The sequence below is a fragment of the Mercenaria mercenaria genome, chromosome 10 (genome assembly GCF_021730395.1).
Source record: "Mercenaria mercenaria strain notata chromosome 10, MADL_Memer_1, whole genome shotgun sequence".
NCBI lineage: Eukaryota > Metazoa > Mollusca > Bivalvia > Venerida > Veneridae > Mercenaria > Mercenaria mercenaria.
In genome coordinates this window covers 44,012,426-44,030,310 of record NC_069370.1, presented here as the reverse complement: position 1 = coordinate 44,030,310, position 17,885 = coordinate 44,012,426, and the positions used below count along the sequence as shown (strand labels likewise).

The window sequence follows — 17,885 nt, the reverse complement described above, 5'->3', positions numbered from 1 at the left end:
TTTTATCAACCCCCGATCTGCTCGAGTCTATTTGTACTTCACTTGGCTGCATTCTCTGTTTCCATGAGCTTTGAATCAGCTCATTCCGTGCTCATGAAGCTTAGTTTTTAGGCCAATTGCTTACCACTTGACCGCTTTTGAACTATAAACAATACTTGTGTGCACCTAGCTGGTGAATCCTGGTTTGTTCAACGTCATTGTTTTATCTCTTTAAAGTGAAATAACTAGAAAATGCTCACACTAGAAGCAAGGTGAGTGTCATGACCTGTTTGATTTAAAGTGTACATGAAAAGATATTTTATCGAGCAGAAACAAAAGTTTGAAAAAGATCTTAAAATGTGCGAGGACAGTGTTTCAGGAATTAAACTGCTTTCCTTGAAAACAGAAAAGGTATATGTTATGAAAGCGCATGAACTGACTGATGCAAAAAGATGATCAAGTACGTAGATCTGCTGCAATCTAGTATTCAACATGAATACTTCCTGAGCAAAGAACTTACGGCTGGTAAAAATATAAACATTCAAAATCCAGAATCTTATCATTTAAAAAGTGGTTTGCATATATATATGTTTCTGTTAATGTTTGGAATGGAACAAAATGTAGTCAAAACATAAATTAGGCCATTCGGAAAATGCGAATTCTCGCGTGAAGATTGATGAAAACACCCTTAAAGTCGCGAAAATAAAAACCATGTTCAACGCTACCGAAACTAAACCCAACCGGATGCAAGTTAAAAATATCTGTGTTTCAAGTTAAACGACCAAAACTTTTTAATGCTTTTTAAAAAAGGAAAGAAATCCGAATTGTAAACACTAAATAGATCGTCAGCTTTTCTTCTGATTAAGCGTTATTTTATATCATTATAAAACATTCACTTTAAAATTATGAAACAAAAAGAAAAATAACCTACCTATTTTATTAGGACTGTTTTATCCTGAAACACAGGTATTTTTCTCGGGCATTGAAACCGTAAAGTAAACAATTTCTCGTAGTTACAACCATTCCGAAAAACGGAAGGAAATGGTTGCCGTCAGTTTCATTGTTTTGTAATCGTATATGTAAGCCTAATACCATCACAGCTAATGCCGGTCAAAACTTTTGCTTTCCGACGTGGTTACATTCTAACCAGTCAATTATCTGTATAACTTTTTAAAAAATACTTTTTTTTCTCAGAATTTAGTTGCAACCGTAATTATATCAGCAAGCACATTTCTGATGGATTACAGCTTGTAAGTATTAAATCTCAATATATGTATACATATATGAATTCATGAATATGCCCATGGTACAGGTAGACATATTTAAAAATGCTTTTTTTAAGCGAATAGTCAATTCCTTTTGAATCTGTATATTTGATTCATTCCTCAACCATGTTCAACGTTGCAAAACATTATCATCAGGAGGGTTACAAACAATATGGCGTCATTTTACGTCGTCATTAAAAACTTATTTTTCAATATGTATATATAAAATTATGTGTGTGTGTTTTGACACAGTCGTTGAAAACCGCAAACCTCAAAACAAACACAGTCTTAAGATCTAGACCTAACAAACACTAAGACACTACGCAGAATTTTGCTACTACTGCAAATATAGGTTTGCACATGTACTTTTTTGATATTACATTCTTCTTTATATTTGTACTTAGTTTACATCAACCTTTTTTTCTTTTACATCCAAAAGCATACCACGCTATTGCCTTACATGAGTAAAGTAGGAATACAGCGTATCCAGATGTAAAAATGAAAGTCATGTAGTTTGATGACGTACCAATAGATTTTCACTACGTTGGTGAACAGTGTTTTTAATTTAGGGTAACGGAAGTTTCATTATCGCCGTTCGCTGGATATGAGTAAACAGATTTGACGATATGTCCAGGACAAAGCCTGTCATCATAGTTTTTCATACTCGCATTACAAAAGAATGTGTTATTGTTTACATGAACCAATTACTCAACGACTGGTTATTATTATCATTACTTGATTCGAATGTAGTGAACCAAGATTAAAGGGTAAAGCCATAAGGTATTTTCATTACACTGAATAAAAAATCGATGTTATCCGTTTAATACTGCATAGGAAGAACTCATTTCTTAATATCTAAATTAGATTTTAAATATATATTGTCGAGTCCATTACTAAATATTTTAGCTGTTGTATAAATTATCATTGTACGTTTTCTCTTAGTCTAGCCGTGGCGTTAAATCAATTACACACAGTAATGTTCAAATGATGTAAATGTTATGTTATAGAAACTTTCATTAATACCACCATATAATAAGATCAAAACTTAGAGCATGTTTATTCCAGGATGTTTCAATCTTTGAATACTCATTAAATATGACCAACTCATATTTGCTTAATAATAGTAAGATGCACTACATTTTGGGACAAACATCAGCACCAAAAGACCTTATAACTGATAAGTAACATGTTCTCACTGTTTCTGTCAACTCTAAAGAATCACTATGTGGCAATTTATTCAAGTAAGGACTAACTTTTCAACGTTTTATGATAGCTTTTGGCCCAATGTGTCCCCCCCCCACCCCCACCCCCATGTTTTATTTTAGACAAGATTATGAAAAACATAGACCTTTCTTAAGTCACTTGGGTATATTTCTACACCCCTTATGGGCCTTCAAAACAGAGAATGTTATCCATCGTAAGCTAAAACCAGCAAGTCCCTCCAAACAAGGCAGATTGTATATTTTGATATTGAGTGCACGTCTACACAGACCACTACTCCAGGATTCTAAAAGGTTTAGTTGATGGTAAGCAAATACAGATATGTAATATATAAAGTTTGGAAGTGAGGGGCAATTGATTTGAAGTCACAGACCTTAACCACTTAGCCGCGGAGGCCCCTGTATAGTTCAGAAACGTTATGAAATTTAATGTGCAGTTTTATTAGTCATCCAGCGAAAAAACATATTATTCTTTTTCTTTTTTCGTTCTGAATTCAATCATCACATCAATGCAATTGCTGTACAAAGTTTAAATTTCAACTTAATGTCTTTTTTTTTCTTTGCAAAGAATTAATATATTCCGAACTGCATTATTTACGTAAGAAAAAATTGAGACTTCAAAAATGTTATAAAATAACTTTCCCTCGAAGATGAACTTAATATTTGGTTATTATATCCTCTAAGGAACCATGTCGCAAATTGTACATATGCCAAGACACATTTGGTGGTTTCCCGCACAAGTAACATAATTGTTTAAAACGAAGCTTTCACTTTAAATATTAAAATTTCCTGCACATATGTCCTAGTCCAGACCTAATTCTATGAAATGCTTTTTGCTATGTGACAATTTGATATCATTTGACAGACTTATATATGTACCGTCATGAATTAAATATCCAATTCATTTGTCAACCAGCAAACCAATGATTTCTAATGACTATTATGTGACATCCAGAAATATTCTGATCCAGTCAGGCTTTTTCTTTAACATTGGATTTAATTAAGCGAAACATGGCATACCTTATAAGATGCAATATCAAACTGTCCATGACATCTTTATAATACTATACAATGATAGTTTAAATATTAAACCTTCCTTCTGGTCTTGATATCTAGTTTTACATCATTACGAAGAATAGCATCAAAAGCATGTTTGACATCTACGAACGCAAACAAAATTTACTTTATTTCGAGTCAACTATAATAGCACACAAGTCAAAACGTTTACCTTTACTGTTCGTTATAGTATGAAAAAATGTTCATTTCGTTTAAATAGTATCAAGCATTAAAGAACACCAGCAACTGTTGGCAGAAATAAGTGTTTTTATTTTCAGTATGCTCTAAAGATGGTTGGGATATTTACAAGAAAGAAGATGTTGATGTTTCAATACTTAAAATATGTAAAAATGTCATGAGAACATTAAATCATAGATGTATAACAAACCTATACTGCTTAGGTAATGATTTTAGTTGTTAGATGAAGGTTTTATCGAAAAGAATGAAAACGTGTTTCTTTGCATATTACTTCTTTCGATAAAAATCATTTAGTATTATTTGAGTTATTAATACCTTTTATTATTATTGTTATTATAAAGTATTTTTCATAATAAAACAGTTATATGGCTAACGTTAGTTCTGTACGTTTGAGGCCTTACTGTAAAAAAAAACAGCGTGGGAGCCATTTGGTCTAGTCGCGTATTAGCGGACATGTCTTTGACACTACTTTCTCATTTGGCATGACCACAGAGGTCTGAATTAAAGCTGGGTTTTGTTTAAAGCTCATTGTGGCTGTATTCTTGACATTTTTACAAAGAGATGGGAACTGAGAAGAAGCGAAAATCAATTTTAGTATGAGCAGTACTACCAGGTCACAGTAGTGTCGTTTTAAAGTAATTTTAAATAAGCAAATGTGACAAGAGACAACTCTCTTAGAAGGTTTTTTCATTACCCATACTTTTCCCTTCATTTTATTGTCAGAATTCTCATGATTTTTCAAAATGAGTTAAGGATTTTTGTTCTCTGAAATGGGTCTAGCTATGTTTTTCTTGTCTTTAAAACTATCCGTTTTATAATACGATTTAGGCGTTTGTGACCTATAGATAAACTTTGTCTAGATATTATTACAAATGAGGTAGATTTTAACAGATAAGAAGCATTTCATTGCAACTTTGATGCAAAAATTGATAAAAATAACATTTTCACTGTTCATGGTGTGTTTGTAACTTTTGTAATGCGCATTTACACACTAAAGTTTTCCCATTTATAGCTGTCAGAGGTGAGATTTGATATATTTGAAAGTGTTAGTGTACAGAAAAATATGATAAAAAATGGTAAAAAATAACTCCAGCTGGGAGAACCGGTTAAAAGTTCTGTCGCGACAGCTATTTTGAAGGAAAATTGACACAGAGACACAGGTTACTGAAAATGCCATAAAACATTGAAAATTGGTTTTAACAAGCTGAAAGCTTTTTTCTCCAAGAAGGTAAGTTATTAGTACTATGTAAATGAAGTTGAGACTATAACAGAAAACTAATTCTCTCACTAATTTTCTCATAGGCCTGAATATACCAAAAGAACCAGCGTGAGAGCCATCTATGCAAATGTAACATGAGAAATCTCTCATCTCATGTCAGTTTTATCATAATTCCTCTAAATGAGGTAAGGATTTGTTTTCTGTAACGGGTATAGCTATGTTTAGCATGTCTTTAAAAATTGTCCGTTTTATAGGGAATATTATTTATTTATAAATCGGAAGTAATGGTGTAATGCCAGTTTATCCGGAAAACGTAGAGTTAAGCCTGGATTCGGTATACGAAAATGAAAATTGTTTTATGAATTAATGGCAACCCGTGAATAAACTTATTAAAACGGCAACGTTACTGTCTTTCTAAAGGTAAAAATGATTTTGAAACATTGAATAATTCCATATAATATCTTAAAATCATTTTTATGTGCGGATTTCTTTAAAAATAAAAAGAAAAGAAAAAAACAAGCACAGGAACCTATTCATATTATTTCAAAATATTATAGATCATATATTATTTACGACTGTAAGAAGTTTCATTGAAATATTCATTGTACAAAAAATCTTTTTACGAAAGTGTTATCAAAATTATGATTTTCCCATAGACATTCATTATGAAAACTTGTGTAAGTTCCAAATATTTCAAATCAGTCTTGCAAAAAATGAAACCCGCGACCCTATCTTTTTTATTTGCCGAATTTTCTTAGCATATTCCGACGTCTCAAAAAGTCAAGGTTAATAAATTCTCCTGTAGGAATTATTGATCCGAACGTGTAGCACTACCTTAAGTACATTAAGAAAAACATAAACAAGAAATATCATGAAAAAAGATACACGGCCGCATTAGTCAATGCACACTTGAAGCTACGAAACGTGCATGCACTCTGCATTTTTACATACGATCGGGTATTTATAAATCAAAACAAAATGTTGTTTTTAAAGTAAAATGTTCATGCTTTTTATGTAGAACATATTTTATAGAACACAAATTTTACATCATAATTACACAAATCATAATCTAGGAAACTTTGACAAAAAAATAAGACTGAAAAGACGGGGGCGAAATGCCTATTTTTGAAATCGTCAAGGGATACGATATGACCAAAATGTGGACGAGTTGATAGGGGGACGAGTTGACTAGGGAACGAGTTGACTGTAAATCGTTTACGGGAGATCACTCTGTATCAGACTCAGGTTTATGACGTTTTAGAAGCTATTTCCACAGGAGTGAGCCTTGCAACGGATTATACTGTCTAATAATACAGCTCAGTGCACCTGCACACCCTTAAGATAGTATTCCATTCAGAAACCTGTGTAATTTTTCATCCACCAAACAAAATGTACAGTTTAAATCAGCTGTTAAATGACCTTCACCCCAGATATAAACAGGAAGTAAGGATGCAATCAATATCGGCCTGCGGCCGGAAAAAAAGTACCCTCAGAGAACAGAGACCCTTCTGCAGGTCAAATACATTGTACGTATATATAATTTTCTGTTGAGACATGTTTACATTCTTGAAATATTGCAAGGAGCCAGAGTTATAATAATGTTTTTACTTTAACTTGCTTTACACAAAATATCATAAATTTACAAAATGAAGTAAAATCATGCACTTTAGCGGCCTATAGTGATATTTTTAAATGTTAAACGTTATATTTTTACTTTTTCCAATTGTTTGATAGAGCTCAATCTGAAAATATGATAATTGTTTAACGCCCCTATGTTTTGCATACAATGAATGTGAAACAATTGGGTTTTTTTTTTTGGTTTTTTTTTTTTTGTTTTTCAATAAAGTTCTGATAACGTTACAGACGGTATATGGTTATTTTCGACGTCACAGTAAAGAATAAAGCTCGAACATGTACTCGTTTTATTACGATTTTAGGAAAATACCTGGAAAACATACCTTCGAATAAGGTATATTTGTTTCATTTTCATCTTTTATTTATTTGTCTTGGAAAAGTAAATTAAGATTCTGATCTATTTATCTCTTTGGTGCAAATTAACATTTTTATCAAACATTGGCACTAATACTCTTTGGAGAATCCTACATAATTTGAGCCTAAACAATTATTATAATTCTACCGAAGTTTGTCATACGGAAAGTGTGTTGCCTAGTCGTCATTCTGGTATCCTTTTAGATAGTTTCTTTCAGTTTTAGTATAAACAAAAAAGTATTCGGCGTCCGTCTGGCTTCCGACTACTAGTACAAAATATCTTTAATCTTTTTAGATATTTTTCAGAAATACTTATTTTTTCCACAAATTTTCCGTAAGCTTATAGTCGATTTATTAAAGACACTGCCAGAAATTAGGTATCAGAAAATTAATGCTGTATTTCCTAAGAAAGCCTCGAATTTTAATTACCGGCAGACAATATGCTACGGAAACACATAAAAATTGTTGCTTTTACTATTTTTTTACATCTAAAATTGAAAAGTGTTTGTAGTAAACTACCTAAATTACAAATGTATTTAACGATCATTAAATACGTATTTTTCCGTAATGTATTGGTGAAAAATGTGGGGAAGTATTTAGTTTATACTAATTTATTTCAGCTCGATTGTGATGAAAGCTTTAAGCTTATTTGAACCACTCTCGACCGTTTCCTGAAAAACCCAGTACTGGTGTCATTTGAGAGTTCATGGCCGTGACCATAATGGGACTCGAACCCACGACCCCCAGGTTGGGAAAGTATTTATTGCCGTGGCTGCCGGGTACAATTCCCGACTCGGGCATTTTTTCTTGATTTGGCATTTTCAAGATAGTTTAGAAACGAAAACTCATATTCTAATGTCCATAATATGACCAAACTTCAATTTTTAGACAGAATCTGGAGGTCAGAGAAAATAGAAAATTGACCTACTTTTCAAAAGAGCTATGAGAATGAAGAAGAGTGCAAAGTATCAGCATTTACAGTTAGCTTAGTTAGTTAACTTAAAAATGAACGTTGGAAAACTTAGGAAATTATATCTTATTCATGACATTTACATTCAGCTAAATGAAAAAAGCTCTGACCAGATCATTTTTCTAATAATAAAAGTACAATTCTGTTCTGTGCTATACAACTTGATACATGTACATTAATATTCTGAGAAATTTAAAAGAAGATGATAAATGGTATAATAGGCATGCAATCATTCAAGGAATAGGTATAGATAAATGGTATAATAGGCATGCAATCATTCAAGGAATAGGTATAGATAAATGGTATAATAGGCATGCAATCATTCAAGGAATAGGTATAGATAAATGGTATAATAGGCATGCAATCATTCAAGGAATAGGTACAGATAAATGGTATAATAGGCATGCAATCATTCAAGGAATAGGTATAGATAAATGGTATAATAGGCATGCAATCATTCAAGGAATAGGTATAGATAAATGGTATAATAGGCATGCAATCATTCAAGGAATAGGTATAGATAAATGGTATAATAGGCATGCAATCATTCAAGGAATAGGTACAGATAAATGGTATAATAGGCATGCAATCATTCAAGGAATAGGTATAGATAAATGGTATAATAGGCATGCAATCATTCAAGGAATAGGTATAGATAAATGGTATAATAGGCATGCAATCATTCAAGGAATAGGTACAGATAAATGGTATAATAGGCATGCAATCATTCAAGGAATAGGTACAGATAAATGGTATAATAGGCATGCAATCATTCAAGGAATAGGTATAGATAAATGGTATAATAGGCATGCAATCATTCAAGGAATAGGTATATCTTTGGGTGATACGGCTCCATCAAATGCAAAAAAAATATGAGCCGTGCCATGAGAAAACCAACATAGTGGGTTTGCGACCAGCATGGATCCAGACCAGCCTGCGCATCCGCGCAGTCTGGTCAGGATCCATGCTGTTCGCTAACAGTTTCTCCAATTCCAATAGGTTTTAAAAGCGAACAGCATGGATCCTGACCAGACTGCGCGGATGCGCAGGCTGGTCTGGATCCATGCTGGTCGCAAACCCACTATGTTGGTTTTCTCATGGCACGGCTCATATATAAAAATCCAAAAACATGCCAAAAGAAATTAAGATGTAAAAGTAGTAAGGTATATAATCGTACATTAACATATCACGTCTTGGTCGGGGAATAAATACAGAGCTCCACAAGGGAACTGACCGTACAATCTGTTCTTAAAACCCCAATATGTATATCTTAGTCATGATGTATTTATTATGATAATGCTCGAGTTTCTATTCTTTAACTTTATTTTATCGTATTGAAACTTTTTAGTAGAAACAATGGCAGTTGTTAGAAACAATGGCAGTTGTTAATAAATTTCTTACTTTTTTGAAACATTTTATTCCACTTTTGAACCCCAGATATTATCAAAAGTATTTGATTGACAGCCACATTTTGCACATATCAAGGGCATCGGTTATAGAGGCAAAGAAAACAGTATTTGAGCATGGATTCTTCTCCTAAAGTTTTATTTTCAACTTATTTTGTCCAGTTTATCTAAAGCTGAATATAAAGTCTATCTGCTGATAAAGGCCACTTTTATAGCATTCCACTGCATAATATTTGCTGAGCACCATACCCAACCAGACTTAACTGACTTAACAGACTACTAGTTTCATTCAAAACCTTTTCAGATCATGTGTACCTGTGAATAAAGATCAGAGCAGATAAATACCTTTCTACCTTTTGACTTCTTGAGCATGGTCATTACATTCAAACCTGTGCTACAGACCATTAGTGAACAAAAACCACCTGTCTCTACAGAACTAATTCATTTACAAATTTACAAATTAAACAGTTCAGTACTTTGATCTGTGAATAAATACCACATGCACATGAGGATCACCATTTGTCTTTCCCATTTAATACAGAATTTATCGAACAGTGCTTTTATGAATTAGAAGTTTGACATTCAGATGTTTTATCCATGCGGTAGAATGAAAACAGTTTTCTGTCGTATTATTTCAATTAAGTTGCCAGTTAACCAGCTTTAAAAATATCTAAATAATAAAATGTTGGTATTTCTCTCAAAACAAAATACAAATGTAATATCAAAAATTAAAATCAGAATACTTACGGTTGGCATCATTTTAGAAAATCTAGATATTCATAGATCTGTCAAACTATGCCATGCACAATTTACCTATCTGCTATACGTTTAGCATTATGCTTCATTTTTTGTTATATATATATATGAAAATGTCATTAGGCGCCAGTAGAAACCGGCGACTATATTTGATACGCTTTAGGATTCTGCAGCTGGTAGGAGAAGTTATCAAAATGTGACAATGAAAACACGATATTGTACATAAAAGAAAAATTAGGCAGTTAATGAAAGGCTTACATAAAGGAATTAGGAGCTGAAAATTGCATAAGATTTTTATTATTTCCAAAGATAGCTTTTTAGAAAAATAGGAAAAAATAGTATAAAGAACTTATCCCTATACTCCGTATCAATAAGCCCTATCACGTGATCTGACACGGGTAAACATTTTCACTACACTGCACAGAGAATGCCTTTACAATGGGTTTACAACCATGTCAGATTAATAACCACAGTTAATCTATTTCTTATCACTTGCTAATAAGTAAACAATTAGGCCATCAACCTACACAGAATCCTAATTTAATCCCAGTATTTACAACATTCTACAGATAATTTCAGAAATGGCCTGTAGTAGTTCTTTGAATTGTAGTAAAGATTAAATGGAATTCAAAAATATTGCTGATTACATAAAAGAAAAAGGAAATTAAACAGGGTCTTTGAAAAAGGATACATTTTTTTACAGAAAGTAATGTACACGATGCCTTTGTTTGTAAAACAGACAATAAATTCCTTCTAAAACATTTAAACAATTGAAACTTGGTTAAATTTTTCTGTGTTATCTATTCAAGACAATACTAGTTAATCTTTGCAATGTGTACATGTGGTGTATATATATAAACACACTGGCTGACAAAAACACAAACCTTGTTTTTTTGCTTGTAAATCTTTATTCTATAAGTTATCTAGAGTATATCACCAAGTCTATGTACTTGAATATATACATAAACGCAAATACCTCAATATTGTGTATCTCATATATGAGGAATGGGCATTACATAGAGTCAAATAAACCATAAAGAAAACCTGAAGACCGATCGTCCAGGCTTTCAAATGACACCTTTTCTGTCCTATATTAGACAGAGCAAGTTGGAGGCCTTCAAAGAAATAAGTACCGAGAAAGTAAATATGCTGGTAATAGTTTTTTATTTTATTTCGAATATGGTACAACTTAAATGCATCAATTAATTAAATTTTGTAGATTGTGAGAGTAAATATTTACTAAAGTCAATCATTATGCGTAATGTATGGAAGAATTAGTTAAATTAGTTTAATGTTTCGACTTCGACCAATTTCCACGCAGTTTTTATCCAACTAATCATTGATACCACCCCTGAAAAATATAAGGAAAAATATATTTAATTTTAACCATGTATGCATATATCTTTCTATAGTAGTGTGGAAAGCAGAAGCTTTGATTTAACAAATGAAATAAAGTTTTTCGCAGTTCATGCAAAATGAACGATAGAAATTAATCAACAAATCCATGAATTGCTTTCACAGATTTTCATTTATTAATATTCATGACACGGTACTATAAGAAGTTAAATAAAAAAAACTTCATAAAAACGAAAAGCTAGCCATATAGATTCACCGCTCTAACTACTGATGACATTATTTTCTTAATCATTTTAAACATTGTATTTTCGTATATAAAAGAAGTGATGGATGCGCAAATATAAATGACGTCATGACGTTTATTTGATGTATTACCCGTGACGCTGCGACTTTACCTTTTAGAACAAAGAGGTATACAATAACTGGGTCATTACAACAACAGCTTGATAAGGCTGTCGCAGAATTTACCAGACCGGATCACACTTGGCACTTTTGCGCCTCGGGTGATCCAGGCCAGACAAAATCCATGCAACCAAGATGATAACACTATTGTACTTAATATTAGATTCTGCTTCATGGTCTTGAAGTTCACAAGACAGAACAACTGCGACGTCATCTAAGGAACGTCCTCCCTGACTACTTGAAAACCTGCTGAAAACAGCACATTATCACTAAGCGGAATTATCGTAACTTTAGTGCCTTTCCTTTAGCGGTTCAAGCAAAATGAATATTTCTCAACTGAACGAATAGGGAGAATGTAAATATATAGTTGATATTTGTTTGTTGTAATATACTTCACCGAGTGAACATCATATGCACTGTTATTATGGTGTTCATAGTGAAATATATAGAGAATATTAGGTTACTGTCTTTCTTAACTTAAGTTTATCCACCGAGTTGGAGAAAGGTTTGACGAGGGGGATAAACCTTTCGGAGACGAGGTGGATAAACTTAAGTTAAGAAAGTCAGTAACCTAATATTCTATTTATCCTGCAGTCAATAAAAACTGTGTATAACATATATTTACTTTCAAAATGTGTTTTTTTCTATACAAAAATAATCCAGAATTTCACTCACTTGTCAGGAAATTCAAACATACTATCCATCGGAATATATTAATATTTCCAATCAATATAAAAAAAATTTGTTTTAAGTCTTCATAATAATACGGACAATTTCAGCTCTTTTAATAGGTCTTCAATTCTGGCCATAACTTCAATAATTCTACGCGTCAGAACATGCTTTTTGAGTGTAGGTACCAAACAATGTTTTCACAATCCAGAATGGGTGTAAAAAGTATCTTGTATAGAATCAACAATGACTCTTTATTTAGATTAGAAAATGATCGTTAAATTGGATCTACAAGCTTATTAGCATGATTAACAGTAATGTGTTTTTTTATTCCAATCTTTTCCCAGATGGAATTTCATAAAAACAAGTTTAACATTTAGGTTTGACCGACTTCACGTCTTATCGTGCCTGTTATTCAGGGCGAATTTTACATTCAGGAATCAGAAAAATTGAAAATGGATCTTGGTTCTGTTTTGAAGTTCATTTCGCAATTAGACAATGGAAGTCGTAAAACTTTTTCAATAAATAAAATAAGTTAATTAATGAAATAGTCATTAATTGGGCGATTTCATTTTGACTGTATTATTTGAACAGTTTTAATTGTCCAATTCTGCCGAAACTATTTTCGTTCTTGGTTATATCATTCAATTATTTATATAAAAACGATCGCCAAACCAGATTGCTGTTATAACCTCTTTGATCAAAATTAAAAAATATGAATCGACTAGAATAAATTCTTACAGAAGGGCTAAGGTAGCAAGGTCTCCACCACCGCCCAATCCTCCTCCCCTTGAAAACAGGCTAAACATCATAATGAAGAAGAACACTGAAACAAATAAACCCGCATATAAAATATACACACTTCATACAGCATGTACACACTGCATATAACAAGTAAACACTACATACAATATCTAAACATACAGAATATCTTTAAGGCCCATCTAGACGGTTCTCCTTGCTGTATAAACCTGAGGTGTACATTTTTTAAGGAGTACACCTTGTACATCTACACGGCAAATCATGGTTTATGCAACTCATTACCCTTTATTTAATTTCCCTCCAACATTCCTTCTGCACAATGGAAGAAGACTTTATGTTGTGTGTTTGTTTAGTAATAATTTGTGTTACTGTTAAGCAAATTAGAAGGGATACTTTGACAGGAAGACAATGGGTGAGATGAATAGCCAGGAGAGATAAATTTGATGCATATAATGCACTGTTACATGAACTTGATGCTGAAGATCCGACAGCATTTAAAAACTTTATATGCATGGACAGACCTTCATTTCTTGAACTGTTGGAATTAGTCACACCCTTATCAAAAGTGCTCTTTGTCTGCAGTCTTTCTTTGAGTAATTAGGATTTCTTATATCCCATAATTCTTCTTCCCCATGATAATATTCAATTATTTTTTCTGTGTACGCGATGCTCCAACTAGCCGAAATTTTTGTATATAATCAAATTGTACACTTTCATACTCTCAATACTTCTCGAATGTCATACAACAACACTTTAATTCGCTTTAATTCGTTGTAATTGGTAAAATAAACAAAATCGGCATGGCCAAGGTTTACAGAAATAGAACATGCTCTATCCAAAAAACTTGCTGTATACTCCCAGAGAGGTTTATAGAACAGTGTAGTAGACCCCATCTACACGGTAAACTTTGATGTATAGATCAAAGTTTATACAGCAAGATGGGCCTTTAGTATTTACTTGGTTGGATTTGAAAAGAGCCCAAATGTCTTTTGTTGTTTGCCAAATCCGTTATTTTAAAGAATCGTAATAGAAAAGTATCATAAAGTGAATGCAACTGTTACTTAACAATTTAGAATAGAAAGTTTAAACCCCAAGACTACAACTAAAAGACAAACTGAGTTTTACTCATTGTTATTTGTCAAAATATGCCACAAATGATTAGGCAAAACTATTTCAAAACGACCTAAGAAATACTTAGACACTTGCTCATGATTTCAGATTAAAACAATTGCTTGTTCTTATGCTGGAATCGTGGAGTCTAGCTAGTGTTTCGGTGCGTGCTTTGGAAAGGGGCATGAGAGGTGTTGCACATTTTATTACCTTTTTATGAACAGACTAAATCAAAACTCGTCTACAATTATATTGGTCGGTTGTGATCTATGCTTCAAAAGGATCTACTTATAGACTATAAGTAGCAGGGTACACTTAGATGCGAAAATTTTGGGCACGGACGGTCTTACATGTAGCGAGTCGCGATATTGCACTTCCCTTTTGAGCAGAATTAGGGTGGCCATTTTATAAATTGCGTGCATGTTTTGTGCTTTTAATTAATGGCAAGATCAGGATTCTCATGCAAGAATAAAGAAAGTTATCAAAACGAAAGATTTACACCATCCATGAAAAATAGCATGCCAAAATCATCAATTTTGCACTTTTTGAACAGCCTGCAATGATCTAAAGAATTAATAATCATTATCTCTCACCTTAATTTACAGACATCCAAAATCACGAAGTTCTATTTATAACAAATATTGACGGGGGCCAAAAATTCGAAGTGTACCCTGCTACCTATAATAATGTTTACAACAGCAGTTTTTTATATGTCGTGTAAAACGTTTCCTCAATTCGTGATGTTATAATCCGGTCCTTTGGAATAACGGATAATTAATAACAATATTATTAATAAATAACAATTTACCTTTCCATTCCGCTTAAACTTATGCGAAAGGGAACGTAGGGTGTTGCACATTTCATCACCCATCATACACAGACTCAACTAATATCCGGATAATTAACTTTAATACGGTTTGAATTTTGTTTTACAGATAAGCTCATATTATCAACTTATCTCGTGTTCTGTTTTGTTCTGCATGTTTTTTTTACAAAATAAGAATGTAGTATCAAAGTTACTTAAATTAACGCTGTGTGCAAAATAAGGATAAACATTGTTCGCGCGGATTTGACTTTTGTAAAATGAGTGTGTTCAAAAATGAATTGAAATGCTTTTCCACCATAGAATTCCTTTACATTGATATTTTTGTACTTGTAAAAAGAAAGAAAGAACATGATAAACACTGATCGCAATTTCCATATTTGAGCCACACCATGAGAAAACCAACATAGAGCATTTGCGACCAGTATGGATCCAGATCAGCCTGCGCATCCGCGCAGTCTGGTCAGGATCCATGCTGTTCGCTAACGGTTGCTCTAATTGCAATAGGCTTTGAAAGCGAACATCATGGATCCTGACCAGACTGCGCGGATGCGCAGGCTGGTCTTGATCCATGCTGGTCGCAAATGCACTATGTTGGTTTTCTCATGGCGCGGCTCATTTTGCTTATATCACTCCTAGAAATATTGTACTGGTGCCTTTCCTAATTCAGGGAAAATACGTCTCAGTTTTAAAAGGTATATTCTGTATTGTTCATTTCTAAAGAAGAAAATACATAAGAAAATGTATAGACACTTAAAGTTAACAGAAATAAACACATAATTGAGTCATGATATCTTATGTAAAACTGAACACTTCAGTTGAAATTTTTACCTAGTTCTGTTATTTATATCTTACATGAGTAGTTAACATAAACTGCATCATACAGGTTCAAAAATGCTCATTATTATTTCATACATTACATAAAACATAACTGCTACTTACACATAAACATTACTGATACCAACATAAAGTGCTACTTACATGAACTTTACTGACACTTACATAAAACATCACTGCTACTTGCACATAAGCTCCATTGCTATTTTTCACATAAATAAAAATACAACCTACATAAAATATTACGGATACTAACGCATAAACACATTACTAATTGCACATAAACATCACTGCTACGTACAAATAAAAAATACTACTTCTTGCACATAAACATAATCCCTACCTACACATAAAAATCAGTGCTTCTTAAATATAGTTACTTACAAATAAACACTATTGCTATTTAAACATAAAAATCATTGTCACTTACTTATAAACATAAATGCCAAGAAGCCGAAGATAAGAAGTCCAATAGTGCCAAGTATTCCGCCTCCGCCGAAGTTTCCGTATCCTAGACCACCATATCCACCGAGACCACCATATCCACCGAGACCACCACCGAGACCACCATAGCCGCCGGCCATATATGGATATGGGATATATTGAGGCATAGAGCCATAGTACTGTCCGTAGAGCCCGCCGCCGCCTCCGCCATGTGGAACGTAAGACTCGACTCCTCCAGCACCCAGTACAACGAACACAGTGCAGATGAGTTGGACGAGTAACACCCACAGAAGCTTCATCTACAAATGTTGCTTAAAAATATGTTCGGGTGCCTTTAAAGGCCTGCTTTTCCTGTTGGTCCAGTTTTCGAAAAGAGTTTGAAAAAATACCGGCGAGGTTATTGTCTGGGACAGAAAGGGAGGCCAAGAAGAATGAAATGACCTAGATAAATTCGACACAATAAAAGTAGACAGACAAGATAAAGCACCGTGCTTGTCAATACGAGATGACAGATGATTCTCTACATTGCCCATGTGGCTCCATGTTGGTGCAAATCTACATACTTTTTTTGTTTAATACATGTAACTGAACAAAACCGAACATAAATACTGCAATCCTTTTTCTATTATTTAACAATTATTAACAAAAAAATCTATTTCGTCTAACAAAATAAAAGTGGGAACTGGACAATTTGAAAATCTTATAAACTCAAAATAGAATTAGCAGGTTTTGAGTATTTTTAAGCTAGTAAATTTACACCCAGTCAGCTGTCATTTCATAATCCATATTATAACTAGCAATGTTCTGATTTGACGATGATACTAATAAGGCCCAATCAATAAGTGATCTCAAAATATCCTTATCCTCATTTTGTAACAAAAGTATGCATTATCCACGCGTTTTAACTGACGTTCAACTTTGTTTTCTCTTCAGCCCGAATTTGAACAATAATTGCTCCCTTTCTTGTCCCGTTTTAAATTAAATATGTACACTAGTGCAGATAAGAAAAGTATGGAATTTTGGACCAACATGGAACTACAGGCATTTAAAACGCCGTTTTCAGCAAAAATATGTTACAACATGTAGACATACATTTTTTTTTAATTTACGAAGGCAACATGCACCTATATGTGCACATATCCTGGTGTACACATTCAAATGTAAAACACACGCGAAATGAAATGTAAAGTTATCATAAAGTCCGATATTGTTTACGATATATGCTTCGACCAGACATGATGACAAACCACCCTGTCAGAAAGGAGTAACCTGTTATTGCAATTCTTTCATATTATTTTCAAAAATTTAAAAGTCTTCAAAATAATGTTGTCAGACTATTAGAAATATAGCAAGAGTTTCAACATTTCCTTAGACCCAGGAAATGCTGGACAGCCTATCTAACGTCGCAATATTTTGTCTTAGAG

At 33.1% G+C, this 17,885-nt stretch overlaps 1 protein-coding gene across 4 annotated transcripts in view; it reads right to left on the bottom strand.

Annotated features, from left to right (window-relative positions):
• LOC123561778 (uncharacterized) overlaps positions 1-17,885 on the bottom strand; it is a 48,599-nt gene that overhangs the window by 26,024 nt on the left and 4,690 nt on the right. Inside the window, exons 2-4 of one of the 4 annotated variants that reach the window (XM_045354378.2) lie at positions 16,448-16,760; positions 13,227-13,311; positions 11,206-11,409 (exon numbers count right to left, since the gene is read on the bottom strand). The exons of 2 other annotated variants lie outside the window; for them this stretch is intronic. In XM_045354378.2, the coding sequence (XP_045210313.2) occupies positions 11,391-11,409; positions 13,227-13,311; positions 16,448-16,760 (417 nt within the window). In that variant the 3' untranslated portion in view covers positions 11,206-11,390. Of the gene's footprint in view, positions 1-6,298; positions 6,373-11,205; positions 11,410-13,226; positions 13,312-16,447; positions 16,761-17,885 lie in introns of those variants that run through there. One more of the 4 variants, XM_053552937.1, reaches the window with a different exon arrangement.